The sequence below is a fragment of the Podarcis tiliguerta genome (genome assembly GCF_965153285.1).
Source record: "Podarcis tiliguerta genome assembly, chromosome: 2".
Classification (NCBI taxonomy): Eukaryota; Metazoa; Chordata; class Lepidosauria; order Squamata; family Lacertidae; genus Podarcis; species Podarcis tiliguerta.
In genome coordinates, this window is record NC_139535.1 from 45,321,901 (window position 1) to 45,337,348 (window position 15,448).

A 15,448-nucleotide genomic window follows, 5' to 3' on the forward strand; every position below is an offset into this window, starting at 1 on the left:
AAGCTTTCATTTTATTGAGGGTATTATCTGAAGGGATAGGGTGTGTGGTGACTTTGGCCACCTGCCATTTCCCCAGAAGGCAAAGAATCTGTTTTGATGTGGAGATATTTTCCTGCATGCCTTGGGTAGAACTGCTGAACTGTTAGGAGTTGTTGGCAATCTATTGGTGTTGTAGTCCAACACTGGACCGGATGGTATTACTGAAGGTCTACAGAGAAGTGGAGAAATTGATAGAAGTGTTGAATGATGCTATTTCATGTGGTATAAATATATCCTCACATAATTTGAGCGTTTGCTGGGGGACACCTAATACATGGAGTTGACCTCATACTTGCAAATATAATAAAAGTTCTCAGTATAACCTTTATTATAACCCACCAAAAGACCAATATCCTAGAACATCTACCAAATTCTTGATTATTAGACAAAACAATCTTATGTGGGCTGACAAGATAAAGTCCACAGCAGAGGACTGGACTTGCACAGACTACAGCAGATGGTGAGGTGGACGCTTTTGTTTTTATTATTATTTCCCCCTTTTCCCTTGCTGGTTCTGGAAATGTAGGGAGCTTTGGAGTCAGTGGAACTCCAAGGCTGGATCAGTAAATGTGGGACTTTCTGGCTCCACACTGGGCAGACCTTCATCCTTGGACTTTTCCATCCAACTGTGGGCCTCCATTTCTGGCCATGGAAATGGAGATCTGCAGTATCCAACATTGTCCTAGCTGCCTTTCCCAAAAGCTTAGGATTGCTCCCTTACAACATATTTGACTTAGGACACATATGGAATTGTGTTCTACATCAACACTGATATTTAGGAGTACTTCATCAGAGTGACTCTAATATCATAAGATGCCTTTAATGCACTTTTAATATAATTTCATAGATGCTGAGGAATGATTAGCACACTTTAGCACAAAGCCTCCTTGGAATGTAATGGGAAGCTAGGATTTACATTAAAGAGAAAGTAGCTAGTTAATTACCATAACACCAAAACGTTATTATAAGCAAACTCCAAGATAGCAGAATGACCGTGGACTATATCCAGCAGCCATACTTGGAGCAGACAAACTGAAATCAATAGACTTAAGTCATGTATGTCTGTTGATTTCGGTGGATCTTCTCTGAGAAAGTTGGATATCACCTCATGATTCTCTGCTGCTCTTTCCTACGCGTTGTATTTTTAAAAATGCAATCATGTTTTTAATTAGTTGCCATTTTTCATGATTTTTAAAAAATCTCTTTTATAATTTTATATAGTTTTATTATGTTTTTTTGCTGATGTTGTAACATGAATTCATTATTTTCTGTATTTTTTTTAAAAAAATGTCAGCCTCCTCGGGTTGGGGCTTTTTGTGGGAACATTTAAATGGCAGTGGAGTAGAATGATGGGTGATGAAGAGGTTCTCTGCCACAAGGTGCTTGTTTGAAAATCATGCTGTGGTTGAGAAATGTTCATGCATTAGCTTTAGCAAATTCAGCTTCCTTTTTACTGAGGCCATATGAGTGTAGCGGGGAAAGCCTGTCATTTATTAGAGAAAAACAGAAATGCATTTTCAGACGGTGTTACTGTAGAATAAGATAAGGTGTAAGAAAGAGCCAATACCTTTCAAGGAACAACATTTTGGTTCTGACCGGAAAGCAAATTATTGAATTGTGCTCCCGCTCTCTCTTTTGTGACATTGAAATTCACTGAATGGCATTTTGCATCAGCATTACATCATATTAAATATAACACCGTGTTATGAGTCATTGTTATAAATCATGACACAGGCTGCATTAGAAGGCTCCTGCAACCAAGGGCATATCAAGGTGGCTTTTTATTTGATGTGTCTCTTCAGCAGAGGGACATAGGTGTGCTGACTTAGTAATCCTATCATGTCCTGCACAGGGAGCACTTTGCTTTTCCTTCAGCACTCGAGTAGAAATCTGTGGTATAAGAGAGTTCGGAGCAAATACAACAAAGAATGAAGTCTTACATAGCTGATCAAGATGAGATCATAAGTTACAAAATGAGCACGCCGAAATAGGAACTGATTTGAAAGGAGATGAAAAAGGCAAGGTCAATGGAAGAATCTTGATTTCTAAACAGTGAGAGTGGCTGAACATGGAAGTAGCCTCATACTGTATTAGACCATTGATCCACAAAGCTCCTTGTTACCTGTTCAACTGACAGAGATGCTCACCAGGGTTTCAAATAGAGGTCTTTTCCAGCCTAGAGATGCCATAAATTGAACCTAGGACCTTTTGCATGCAAGGCATGAACCCTGCCACTGGGCTCCAGGCCTTCCTCTATTCTCTTTGGATATTTTTGCTCGTGAAAATTGGAATTTTGGTATATCACTCCTAGACTCCTCCTCCTCTCCCATTTCTTTTTCCAATTTATATTCCACCCTTCTTTTCACTAGGTCCATGCTAAATAATATCTGCCCATTGCCTCCACCCTTGAATTAGAACTTGAACATGTTTTGTCGTGGAATTATAGAAGGGGCCATGAGGGTCATCTAGTCCAACCCCCTGCAATGCAGGAATCTTTTGCCCAACGTGGGGCTGAAGCCCATGACCCTGAGATTAAGAGTCTCATGCTCTACTGACCGAGTCATGTTACATTTCTCTGCTCTATAAACGTGTGGGTCAAGATGAGGACTCCTGTGCAATTTAGCTTCACAAGTCTTAGTAGTAGTAGTAGTAGTAGTAGCAGCAGCAGCAGCAGCAGTAGTAGTAGCAGCAGCAGAACAAATCAAGATAAAAAGGAAAAGGTAAACCTCATGCTTTTTTCTGGTGGTACTCAAGGGTATGTAAGTACTGGCAACCTTTTTTCTTTTTTTTAAAAAAATATTTTTATTGGTTTTTGACATCCAAATTGATAAAACCTAAAACAATTTATCACAAATACATTCTTATTGGACTTCCATCAGCACCTCTGACAATCCTCCGTCTTAATCACTTCTTACGCATTTCCTAACTTAATATTGCCTTTACATTCTTAACATATCACGTCTCCTTCTCCATTTTTGCAATATTTCTAATATTATTCCTCACAGAACTTCTTGCAAACCTACAAATGTCATCTGGTCGTCACAAATACTTTTCAAATAATACGAAATTTACTCCAGTCCACCGGCAAGCTTTTTTCTAGAAGAAAAGCACAGGTTAAAAGTGTGGCACTTACTGTAACAACTTCATGGTGAGTACCAGCACCGTTTTTATAGGAAAAAAGCACTGGGTAAACCTAAAGTTCCAATAAATGGACTGACTTTCAAAGAATTTCAAAATGACTCTACAGGTAGAACAATGGCCACCCCTGCATTTTCAAGTTCCACTCCTAGAACTCAAAATACCTGTACTGGTTTTGCAAGTGGATGTAATGCACCTATTATTTTGTCCTTCTAGGAATACTGGCCATTCTTTATTTGCTAGTCATTGCAAGTTACCTCCATCAACACTGGTATTTTTGTCCTCCATCTTTCCTCATTAGAATTGTGCTTCTAATTTCGGTGGCAAACTGCAAGGGTGTTTGTGTATACCGTTTTAACAATGGGGAGAGTGAACGAGAGACAGCGTGTGGTCTCTTTGCTGATGTGTGGTGTATTTGTGGAGATGGCACCTCAAGGAGAAAGATTTTTCTTCTTCTACATGTGCCATTCTTAGTTTGGCCTTGAAGTCAAGAAGCTTCGTATAGAAAAAAAATCTGATGTACAACCACGGTAACCAAAAATATGTGCTATAGCACTCAGCTATCTCAAGTCATGCCAGCAGAAAAAGAAAAAGAAAAAAAGAAGAAGCTTTCAATGCCCTCACGTGTCTGGAACTTCTGAAAATTACCATAGACTCCAGGAAGTCTAGAAGAACATCCTACTGTTGAATAATTAAAAACTGACTGAGGCTGCTCTGATACCTCTGGAATCAAGTGATATTATGGTATCAGCAGCAAAGCCACCTAGGCCTTGAAGCTCAGGTGTTAATCTCGCCATTTAAAATTGTTTTCCTCCCCTTCACTTTGCTGTTGTTTGATTAGCATTGCTGATCTTTGCTTTCAAACCTTTTGAGTTTTATGGCTACATTCCAAAGGAGCTGTAGGCATGTGTATGTTGGAGAACTGCTTGCATAGCCAGAGGTTTATTTGAAGTCTCCCATCTAGCCACTTACATTGCTGAGGAGAAAAACCAAATGTCAAAGAAGCTGCTGGCTATGTTATCCCCTAGTCATATAGATCCACGACCTTTGTCTTTTCAAGGACTCTCCCAAAAAAATGGAATTAGGATGCTATTTCAATTTTGCAGTTGCAGATGGAATTTTCTTAGAAGAATCACAGCAATTAAAGTCTCCTCAACATTTAAGTCTTAAAACATATACTTTCCCCCCAATTATATTTATTCAGAAGTTAGTCCCATTGATTTCTTTGAGGTTCATTTCCAAGGAAGCAGCTCATGATTCATCCTTGGGAAGACATCCATATAATGGTGTGTTTGTCCACCATAAAATATATCCAATGAAAAGGATTTACAACTTCTTCAGTAATTTATTTTCATAGGCTTTCTATTCTGATTGGTCAGAAAATTGCTCTTGATAAGCCTATTGGCTTTTACTTTAGCCTTGGTGGGTATGTAATAGCAGACAACTCTTCACCTTTTTCTAGGAGTTGTTTACATAGCTGAAAACTATTAGCAATATGTAATGATTCATCTATGATAGATGTATCTTGGTGTCGGTGGAAGAAGATGACTTAAATACAAACTATCAAAGCAGTAGCTTTTAACTACAGAAAGCAGCTTAAAGATAAATCAAGCTTAAGTAACAAACAGTAGCAATATTATATTAAGAACTTGAAAGCTGATTTTGGAAAATGAAGGAACAAATCTATTCCTATTAAAAGTTAAATGCTAAACTTCAATTTCTAATTTATGCTGTATCCATAAATGTAATGGGTTGGATCCAGACTTGCTCCTTCAATTAACAGAGGAAACTGGGAACAAGCAGAGGTTCCTCACAGAAAGGGAGTGGTTTTGATAGTTCCCACTCCAGCCCACAGCATCACTTTCCATGTTGTCCTAGACTCTAAGAACCCTCAACTCTTGAGAAGCTTTGCAGGATACACAGGGGGCTGTAGGGGGTGGAGGAATTGGCAAAAATCACCTCCTCACCCTTCCCCAAGTGTAAGCAGAACAGTACTGAGTGCATTTCTTGATTCAAACCTACTAAAGACATACATCTTTGCCCTGGTCGTTGACACCTGATATTGACATCTATCTATATCCCTCAATATTATTCTGATTGTAAATGGTTTCTACTGATTTCAATCTTGCATGTTTATATTGTTGCAACCTGCACTGGGACATTATGGTGAAGGGTAGGTAAGAAATCCAGTTAACAACAAATACAAACAACACATTAAAATATCCCTTTACTTGTTTTCTCTTGTCAAATGACACAGGCAAATAGCAAAGAGACCCCCCCCCCCGTAGACTTCTTATAACAAATTATTGCAAATTCCCAATGCCCCTGACTGTAGTCATGGGCAATGGGAACTTTTAGAAAGCATCTGTAAGCAGCGCTGTTCAGGGAAGTTTTTAATGTCTAACATTTTATTATTATTTTGCTGGAAGACACCCAGAGTGGCTGGGCAAACCCAGCCAGGTGGGTGGGGTATAAACAATAAAATTATTATTAATAATAGGAGTACAACTAATTCTCTGTGAATTGGTTTTAATGGCTTTATTATGTATTATGTTTTGTTGGATTTTATTTTCCATGTGATGGTTGTGGTGAAATACAGAATAAAAACACCTTAATAAATCAACCAAACAACCAACCAATCAATCAATCAATCACGTAGGATGAAGTCCAGTTGAAAACCATAGGCCATTAGTCATACCTAAATTTAGGAGGACAGGGATAATTGTGTCAAAGGTGTCCTGAAATCCTGGATGGCCAGTTTCAACAAAAGATTTGATGGTTCTTTCCTCTTTGGGGAAAGTGGTAATGTTAGCCAAGTGTGTCATCATCACCACTTTTTAGGGGATTTTTTATTCTGATGTGTAGCTTTGCCCTTTCAGCTTCAAACACCCCTAAATTGCACAGAGAAGGCACAATATGGCTGCATGGCTTCCTCGCTGTTGAGCAGGCTGGGATTTCTTCATTAGTTAAGCCACAACGTGGTCATTTGCACCACTCCCATTTTGGCCGAACTTGCTCTTACCTGTCAAAAAAACCTGATGTTAACGGACAGGCCCTAAAGTATGTGGATTTGCTTTCAATTGAGGGGAATTTGCATGTAGAGTACAATCGTGTCTTGCGTGCAATTAATTTGCCCCATTTCAACCTTACGTGGTTGAAAGCTGGCTGGTTGAAATCCCACAAATCGATTGCACACAAAGTGGAGATCTTGAAAGCTCCTATGCTCTGAGTTTTCCCAGTGTCGAAAACACTTTTAAAGTCTCCGACTTGCTTACTGGGCTTGGGGAGGCTGTTGAGAAATCTTGTGGAAGCTCAGATGGCCCTGCGAGATATTGCGAGAGCCTCCCAAAATTTAAAAGCTCTCTGGCTTGTTTGGAAGGTAAGGGGCAGTTCCAAGGGGGTGGTTTGGGTATACACATTTTTGCAAGTATGCGCCATCCCCAGAATGTATTTTTCCTTTGTGGAAGTGTAGTACAGCAACAGAAGAAAAGAAATCAAGGGTTTAAACTCTGGATTGTATGTTCTGCATTGTGATTAGAAATAGTGTAGAATTGCTATGCATTAAGTATAGAATACCATAGTTCAATTTTGACTACTTATAGATAATACACAGTGCACACACCCAAATTTTTGATGCTAATTAGTTGAGGGGGGAGAAGAGACAGATGGATAGATTAACAAGTGCCATCAATTCATCCCAGAGGCTTAGAGAAAATGTGGGCAAGGTTAAAAAGACTGCTTATATCAGCATTTAGAATAGCCTAAACCTTTTGCTTTCAAACCACAGGTTTGCTGCTGGAACTGTGTGTGTGTGTGTGTGTGTGTGTGTGTGTGTGTGTAAGCAAGCTTGCAATTTGAAGACTGCACATCTTGTTGTGTTTATTATTATATGCTGGTATAATTTGAACTATTACCTGTGGCAAACTAGTCAAGCCTTTCAGGCTCTGCTGGGACCAGGAAGATAGCAATAATAGGGTGCTGGGTTTGGATTTGGGTCAAAATGCAGCTTAACATTCCTGTTCAGTCATGAAGGTCACTTGGTAACCTTAAGCAAGTCAGTGTCTCTCAGACTAGCCTGTGTCAAAGGGTGGCAGGAAGGCACTTTGTTCACTGAAAGATACAATAGAAAAGCATAACAATAACGAGCCTTGAAGCATTTTAAAGACCAACACATTTATTATGGGCCAAGCGTTCGTGGACTCTGGATGACAAACATTTATGCCATATTAAATGTGTTAAGCCTTTAGGGTGCCACAATACTCTGTTGCTTTTGCTGCAACAGACTAACCCAGCTAACCCAGTGGTGGTGATGGTAACAAAAACAACAGAAATAGTGTAAATTGTATTTCAGAAGTCTTTGAGTATATTTTGGCTATTGCTAACTGGGACTGGGACCTGCCTGGAAACCAGTAATCTGTGTTAGTTCTTTATTCTCGTCATATTGCCAAGACTTTGAAAAAAAGGACAGGAACCTGAGAGGAACTTGTGGAATGTGACAAGAATACTAATATGCCAAGGTTTGTTAAAGTTGTTATATTGTTTGTCAGACAATATTAACAATGAAGTGGTTGGAGGGGTGTGTGGAAAGAGGAAAGGAATGTTTTTACCAAAGACATCAGGACTTCAAAACTGGAGGGGTAAATGAAAAGGGGAACTAGTGCTAGACCAGGAAGCATGTGTTTTTGAAACAATTGCAGTGAGCTTTGAGGACACACAGAAGTTAGATGTGAGCAGTTGCCATCTACAAAGGAACTAACTACACTTGCCTGCTGGTAGATCTCCAGGGTGCCAGGCAATAATCTCTCCCATTCCTACTTACTTAGTTGAGCTCCTCTAACTGGAAATCTCTAGATGCGAAATCTGCTTCTAACTCATAACCTGTCCCTTAAAAAAGATAGTCTGACTCGCACTTCGATATGAATGAAAACTTGGGCATGGCAACATGTGCCCAGCCCCGCTTTTAGACGAGAAAGGTCTCAAAGCTGGTTCCAGCTGGCATCAAGATACATCACAGAGAACAGCAAGCTCAACACATGTCACAAGTCTTTTCAGCTGTTGATCCATTGCAGCAGCTTACTCAGCTCTTTCCAATGGAGCTGTTTATTCCCTCTGTGGTCACTGTCTGTTCATGGGCTGAATTGGAACTTGGGCACTGTAAAAGTGTAGACTGCTCTGAACAAAGCCACACGGCTAGCTAGAATTCAAAACAGCAGCATTTAAATTTCAGGGTAAGCTATACCACCTGAAACAGAGAGATTTAACTTTCAGAGGATGTAACTATGTTGGACTATTGTAGTAAAAACAAAAGGGAGTCTTATAGCACCTTGAAGACTTATTATGTAAGGCGTCATGGAGTAGATGCATAAAGCGCTATCCTCAGATGGCAGGCTTATTTAAGCACAAACACGTGAAAAGAAAAAAATGTGGGCCATGAAATGCAAAAAGTACAGTCTGTGACAATTGTAAAATAGATGTACAGTCATACCTTGGGTTACAGATGCTTCAGGTTGCGTGTTTTTGGGTTACGGACGCGCCGAAACCCGGAAGTAGTGGAATGGGTTACTTCTAGGTTTCGATGCTCGAGCATGCTCAGAGGCACTAAATCGCACTTTGCACATGTGCAGAAGTGCCGAATCGCAACCCACGCATGCGCAGATGCGGCGCTGTGGGTTGCGGACACTGTGGGGTGCGAACGTGCCTCCCGCACGGATCACGTTCGCAACCCGAGCGTACACTGCATGTCAGATTGCTCCCGTCTCCCATTTCTTTTTCCTGAGCTTTTGAAGCATATTGCAATGCTTGACCGAGCCAGAAACCCAGCCAGATGGGTGGGGTATAAATAATAAAATTTATTTACTTATTTATTGTTATTTAAAAGCTGCTTGAAGGTGTGATGAGAGGCTCTTTGTTGTTTCTGTAGGCATCCCTGTCCCTACAAGGGGTCTCTAGATTAGGGCAACACATTCTAAACATTGGTCAAGACACCAGTTGGTAGTCTTTGTGGCATGACTACATAAGGTGTAAAGCTAGAAAAATAAGGGCAAATAAACTTGTACAGAATTATCCTCAACACCATCTATAAAAAATGGATGTTATTCATCTGTAGGATTCCTGTACTGCTCTAGTTAGACTGGCCCACTATATTACAAGTGGTTTTAAAGACTTAACCCCTCCTTTGATTAAGCAGAGGTGTGGCTGACCAATGTTTCCTTTATCAACAAAACTGTGTTTGCTGCATTTTTAGATTAAATGGCTCCATAAGCATCAATGTGCGTTTTAAGCCTGGCCTGGTTTTTACCATTTGTTCTTCATTGTAATTATGAAGATAAAGAACTTTTGAAATTAGAGCTTAGTATTGCATATTCAACCTAGCAGTTCGAAAGCACGCCAGTGCAAGTAGATAAATAGGTACCACTCCGGCGGGAAGGTAAATGGTGTTTCCGTGCGCTGCTCTGGTTTGCCAGAAGCGTCTTAGTCATGCTGGCCACATGACCAGCTGTGCGCCGGCTCGTTCGGCCAATAAAGCCAGATGAGCGCCGCAACCCCAGAGTCGGCCACGACTGGACCTAATGATCAGGGGTCCTTATTGCATATTCTGAAACAGATTTAAGCGCACCACCCTTCTTCTCCATCCTCCCTTGTGGTTTTAAATATAACACCCTCTCCTCCTTTTACTCTAGATCCTTGAAGAGAACATGAAGTTGGAATGCAAGTGCCACGGTGTGTCGGGATCATGTACTACTAAGACATGCTGGACAACTCTTCCTAAATTCAGGGAGCTGGGCTACATCCTTAAGGACAAATACAACGAGGCCGTTCAGGTTGAACCAGTGAGGGCAAGTCGTAATAAACGCCCAACTTTTCTTAAGATAAAGAAACCACTCTCCTACCGTAAACCCATGGATACAGATTTAGTGTACATAGAGAAATCGCCCAACTACTGTGAAGAGGACCCTGTCACTGGAAGTGTGGGAACACAGGGCAGAATGTGCAACAAAACAGCCCAGCAGACCAATGGCTGTGACCTGATGTGTTGCGGTCGAGGTTATAATACTCATCAGTATTCAAGAGTGTGGCAGTGCAACTGTAAATTTCATTGGTGCTGTTATGTTAAATGTAATACGTGCAGTGAAAGAACAGAAGTGTACACCTGTAAATGAAAGTGTGGCTTGGGAGGGGGAAACCTACAGCCTTGGAATAAACACATTTTTTTTTTGCACATAAGCTCAGTGCACCTACACACGACTGTAGCAAAGACCCACACTGTTTCCAAAAGGAAAACCAGCAAATGGATCCCATCTTCCCCTCTTAATATATCAGCGCTTAAGTGGAGACCCATCAAAGACTTAGAGAAATAGTCCAAAAACAACATCAGACTTTTAAAAAAAGGAAACAGAAACAAACAAGTCACCTAATCCAAAAAAAATAAGTGGGGGGAAATGCTCTCATATATTCTGCGCCTTCAGAACATAATTTATTGACTGCCTTAAGGGAAAAAGCCCATGTCCAGACCAAGGCAAGGGGCTCTTTGGGACTGGATGAGCGAGAGTTTGAAAGGCACCATGCATAAAGAGAGGGCTGGGGGAACAAACTATTCTTAGACATGGTCTTTGCACAGGATGGGGTGACAATGCGCCAGTGTGAATTTCAACTTAAAGAGAGTGGATTAAGCAGATTTAGGGATTTCTACACTTGTGAAAAGCTTCTGCTGGTCCTGTCTTTCCGTTTTTTTCAGACAATGTGCTACTGCAAGTAGGATTGTTGATGTTTTCCATATAAACACTGGTTTATCTGCCTTTTTGTCGTGCTGCAGATATTTTAGCACAGGGATTTGGGACATCTGGGCATAATAATAATAGCAATATTTAACAATTTATCCAGATAAAGCTAATATTAATTTATTTAATTAAAAAGAACTCTACCGACATTTTTGAAAACCATTCTGCATTTAGATAGCCTGCTTTTTTTGTGGAATAATTTTGTAGATATGGAAAGGAGGGGACACCCTTGAGCTGTATATATTATTGTTTACTCAGATATTTCTACTAGTTGGAATTGCAGGATGTTTTTTTCCTGCAATAATAGATGTTAAGTACAAAAGCAGGCATCTTTTATAATTTGTTTGGCTGTTTGCTGCTAGTTGTCTGGAATCTCAAACTGATATTCATCTTCACCTAGATACCAGTGCATAACCTGTCCAGTTTTTTATTTTAAGGAGCATTACATAAATCCAGTTGGAAATAATGCATCACACATAAATGCAAAACTCCAGACAAGTTTCCATCTTTGGAAAATGAACCATAGGATAAAAGAGTATATTTTGTAAGAGACTATTTTTATATGAATATTTTATTTATACTATGTCTGCTTGTATAATTCTATAACCTGTACTTTTTCTCAAAACAGGCACACAATTTGTAATTGTTAGGCTATTTAACAGATAAAGGCTGATTACTTTGTTGACCTGAAAGTAGCAAGCTGGATGCATTCAGTTGTTACTGGTGGATGTACAAAATACAGAATGAATTTTCTCTCCGGATGTATGTACAACGTGGCTCTTTTCCTGCAGTTCAATTTGCAGAATATGCAGAACAAGAACAGGGTATGTAGCATCAGTTTTGTCACATGGTTTGAATTCATGGTTGGTATTAACTGGATGCTCCTTTATCCCATTCAGAAAAAAATCTGAATTAGCTTCCCAGATGCATCAGTCATTAAACTGTGGCGTTATGACTAGCAAATGTGCTGTGTGTGCTGTCAGTTAAACCTCTATATTGTGCTACTGTCAAATTTGATTTTATCAGTGCAAGACTGTAGACTATGACTGTAAAAACTAGCATGACACGCATAGACTGATTCTCATAGATAAGACACAAAGCTTACGGGTTTTGTCCAACTAGTTTTTGGCATTTGCTCTACTCTTTCCCTCTCGGAAGGTTCCTGGTGAAAAAGATCAAGTCACATTTTAGACAAACTTTCAATCACGCCCCCCCCCATTACTTTTTGTGTGTGTTCAGTTCCTGCACTGTGGCATTTCCTTTCTTATCCCTAAGATTTTCTTCTGCAATTATGTTCAATTAAATTGTTTTGCTTTGGGGGAATTGTTGTGATCATTCCACCAGGATCACGGAAAATTCGTTCCCCCAAATATGTAATTGACTTTTGCTATTTCACATCCTGATTCCAAGATGAAACTAATGGGACCCCTTTCCACATTATATCCAGAGAAACTTTCATGCAAGAAACTCACACAAGGAAATGTAAAAAATTGTACATGGAAATCTGTTGCATGATGTAAGCCAGGGCTGTCCACCTCCCAAGAGAGTGTGATCTACTACCACTATAAAAAACCCAGCAGTGATCTACCCATTGGATTGAGCAGAGTTGTTCAGCTCTTTTTTTTGGAAAAGCTTAATCAAAGTTGTTGAGCCTTTGGGGGGGGGGCATCAGGGTCCCGCGATCGATCAGGATCAACCAGGGACATCCCTGATGTAAGCTATTTCACATAGGTATACAAAGGTTGCTTATGTGAAGTCTTGGACATCCACAATTTTTTGTCTTGTGCATGCAGCCCTCTGGGTTGTAAGGCTCCAAAGAGCCCCATGCCTAAGGAACTTGTGTGTATGCATGGAGGGGCTGCTTATTTCTCTTCAAGGCTGCAGCCCCCTCGAGCCACATCAGATGTGCTCTGGTGTGTGCACTATCTTTTGAGATGTGATTGAAAAGGCTGCCATTTAAACCCTGGGCAGTATGTTTCAGACTGATGTATTGGAAATACAGGACCTAGTTGTTAGAGACATAAACATCACTTTATTATGCCCCACCTAAGGCTTTAGGAAGGGGTAGAACATAAAACAATTTTTAAATCAATTGCATCAAATATGACAACTCCTTAAAGCTGCTATTCCAATCACTATTCCAACCTTTCATTTAAAACCAATGAGATTTACTTCTAAATGAATGTGTCTACAGCTGTGTCTCCTGCGTCTAATGTGTCCCCCACTGCTGGTTTGGGAACCGGTGTACATATAACGTTAGCCACAACCCATATCTATCCCATGTCTGCCCCGGTTTCTTATGAAATACTGTGCTTTGATCTGGAGAGTGGGTGGCGTTGTGGTCTAAACCACTAAGCCTCTTGGGCTTGCTGATCAGAAGGTTGGCGGTTCAAATCTGTATAATGGCCTCCCGTTGCTCTATCTCAGCTCCTGCCAACCTAGCAGTTCGAAAGCACACCAGTGCAAGTAGACAAATAGGTACCGCTGTGGCAGGAAGGGAAACAGTGTTTCTGTGCGCTCTGGTTTCCGTCACAGTGTCCCGTTGCACCAGAAGCACTTTAGTCATGTTGGCCACATGACCCAGAAAGCTGTCTGTGGACAAATGCCGACTCCCTCGGCCTGCAGCGATATGAGCATCACAACCCTATAGTCGCCTTTGACTGGACTTAACCATCCAGGGGTCCTTTACCTTTACCTTACTGTGTTTTGATGCATCTTTCCCCAAAACAGCTTTGATTGAGAGAAGGAACAACAACCTTGCTGCATTTTAAGTTGGTAAAGTATACACACAAGGACTTTAGTGACAGTGGTCAAATTGTGAGGTCCTCCTGTCTCATTAAAAACTATCACAAGAATGCATACATGCCCAGTAGTTTACCTTCTTTAGGAACTATTAGCACTCTAAATTAGTCTTAAGGGCTACATTTGGGAGATCAGAAATGAATGTGAGGAAACACAGCCTTATTATGAGTCATGATTTAAATCACATGAACTGCATGGGGGTCACTTCATACAAATGGTACCATGTAGATCAGAGCAGGACTTAATTTCTTGGTAGCAGACACACCACTGAAGTAATGTTTGAATTGTTCCTTGGCACAACCACTTGGGGTGAAAGGGCAGAAGAGTGCATTGGAAGCAAGCCTCCTCCCTGCAACTTCCTCCAACAACGGAGTGGGTAAGTGTAAAAGGAATTAGGGCTAATGCTCACCAATATCCTCAATGGGATAGAGAGTTTCACCATTTAATAACCTAGAGGAAGACAGAAGTTCCTCAGGTGCAGCATCTCTCGTTATAGGGTTGCAATGAGAGCTGTACCTGCTGAATTGCGCAGTGGCGTTTAAGCAGAGGCCATTTTAGGCTAGCATGAGTAGGGCAGTCACACTGGGCACCGCGCTGCAGGGGGCACCGCAACAATGCTGTAGAATCATAGAGTTGGAAGGGACTAGAATGGAATGAGAGTGGTGGAGGGGGTGGTTTAGTTTCATCAAATTTGAGAGCCCAAAGAAATTTGAGAACCAATGAATTATGGAACTAAAAGCCTGGAATATACTCATCTACATCATTAAGATGAGTTAGAACAGTTGTATCATAAATGCAACAGGTGCAACTTCCCAAAATGAAGCTGCAAGCTGGGTTGGCTCAATAGTGTCACACTTTATATACACCCATTTATTACATTCTCTACAGTTTTCAAGCTACAATCTACAAAGCACTGAGGAGGAACACTGGATGAACCATATCTTTAGATGGCACCTTATGGGTTAGGAAATGTTCAATGAATTGACAGTAAGTAGATTTTCATCTTATGGCTCATCCACAAAATACGATTTGAGAAACATCTAACTATCACTGCATTAATAAGAACTGATTCTCAAAGTTTTATGTAGTCCACTAATCACTATTAGCTATATATCTGTGAAGTGGACATGTGATTTAATAATGTAGACATTGTTTGTGGATTACAGAAAACGCCAACCATTACATTTGCAGTATGTTTTTACTCTACGAAAACATTAAGTAGAATTTATCTTTTTCTGTATATCTTTACATTAATGATGCACAGTGTATAACTATCTCAATGACTCCTAAAGATCTGGTTTCTTTAAATAGATTTACTTGCAATAATAAGAATTACTTGCAATAATAACAAAGAAAATTCATTTTTAGAAAATTCATAATGAACTAGGGAGAAAGTACATGAATATTGCACTAATTTAGGTTTAGAAATCAGCTTTAACTTGAACAGAACCTTTTAAAAGTTTGGACTATCTCTCTTGCTTATTTCAAGTCAATAAAACTTTTATAACTAGCAGTCCTTTTAAATTGTGCAGTGAGGACAGGTTAGTCCAACCACATCTTCTCTTACTAAAATCAGTCTGGTCCATCAGCCGTGTATTGGGAATTAATTGTTAAAAGAATAAATTATTTGAAATGACCAACATTGCTTAATATTTGAAAATCTCTAAGCAATATAAAAAATAGAACACAAT

The 15,448-nt window shown here is 40.1% G+C and overlaps 1 protein-coding gene across 6 annotated transcripts in view; it reads left to right on the forward strand.

Annotated features, from left to right (window-relative positions):
• WNT7A (Wnt family member 7A) overlaps positions 1–11,918 on the forward strand; it is a 54,714-nt gene extending 42,796 nt beyond the window's left edge. For all 6 annotated transcript variants that reach the window (XM_083421649.1, XM_083421651.1, XM_083421650.1 and 3 more), the window contains exon 4: positions 9,858–11,918. In XM_083421649.1, coding sequence (XP_083277775.1) covers positions 9,858–10,337 — 480 coding nt within the window. In that variant the 3' untranslated portion in view covers positions 10,338–11,918. The remainder of the gene's footprint in view (positions 1–9,857) is intronic.
• The last annotated feature ends 3,530 nt before the right edge of the window (positions 11,919–15,448 follow it).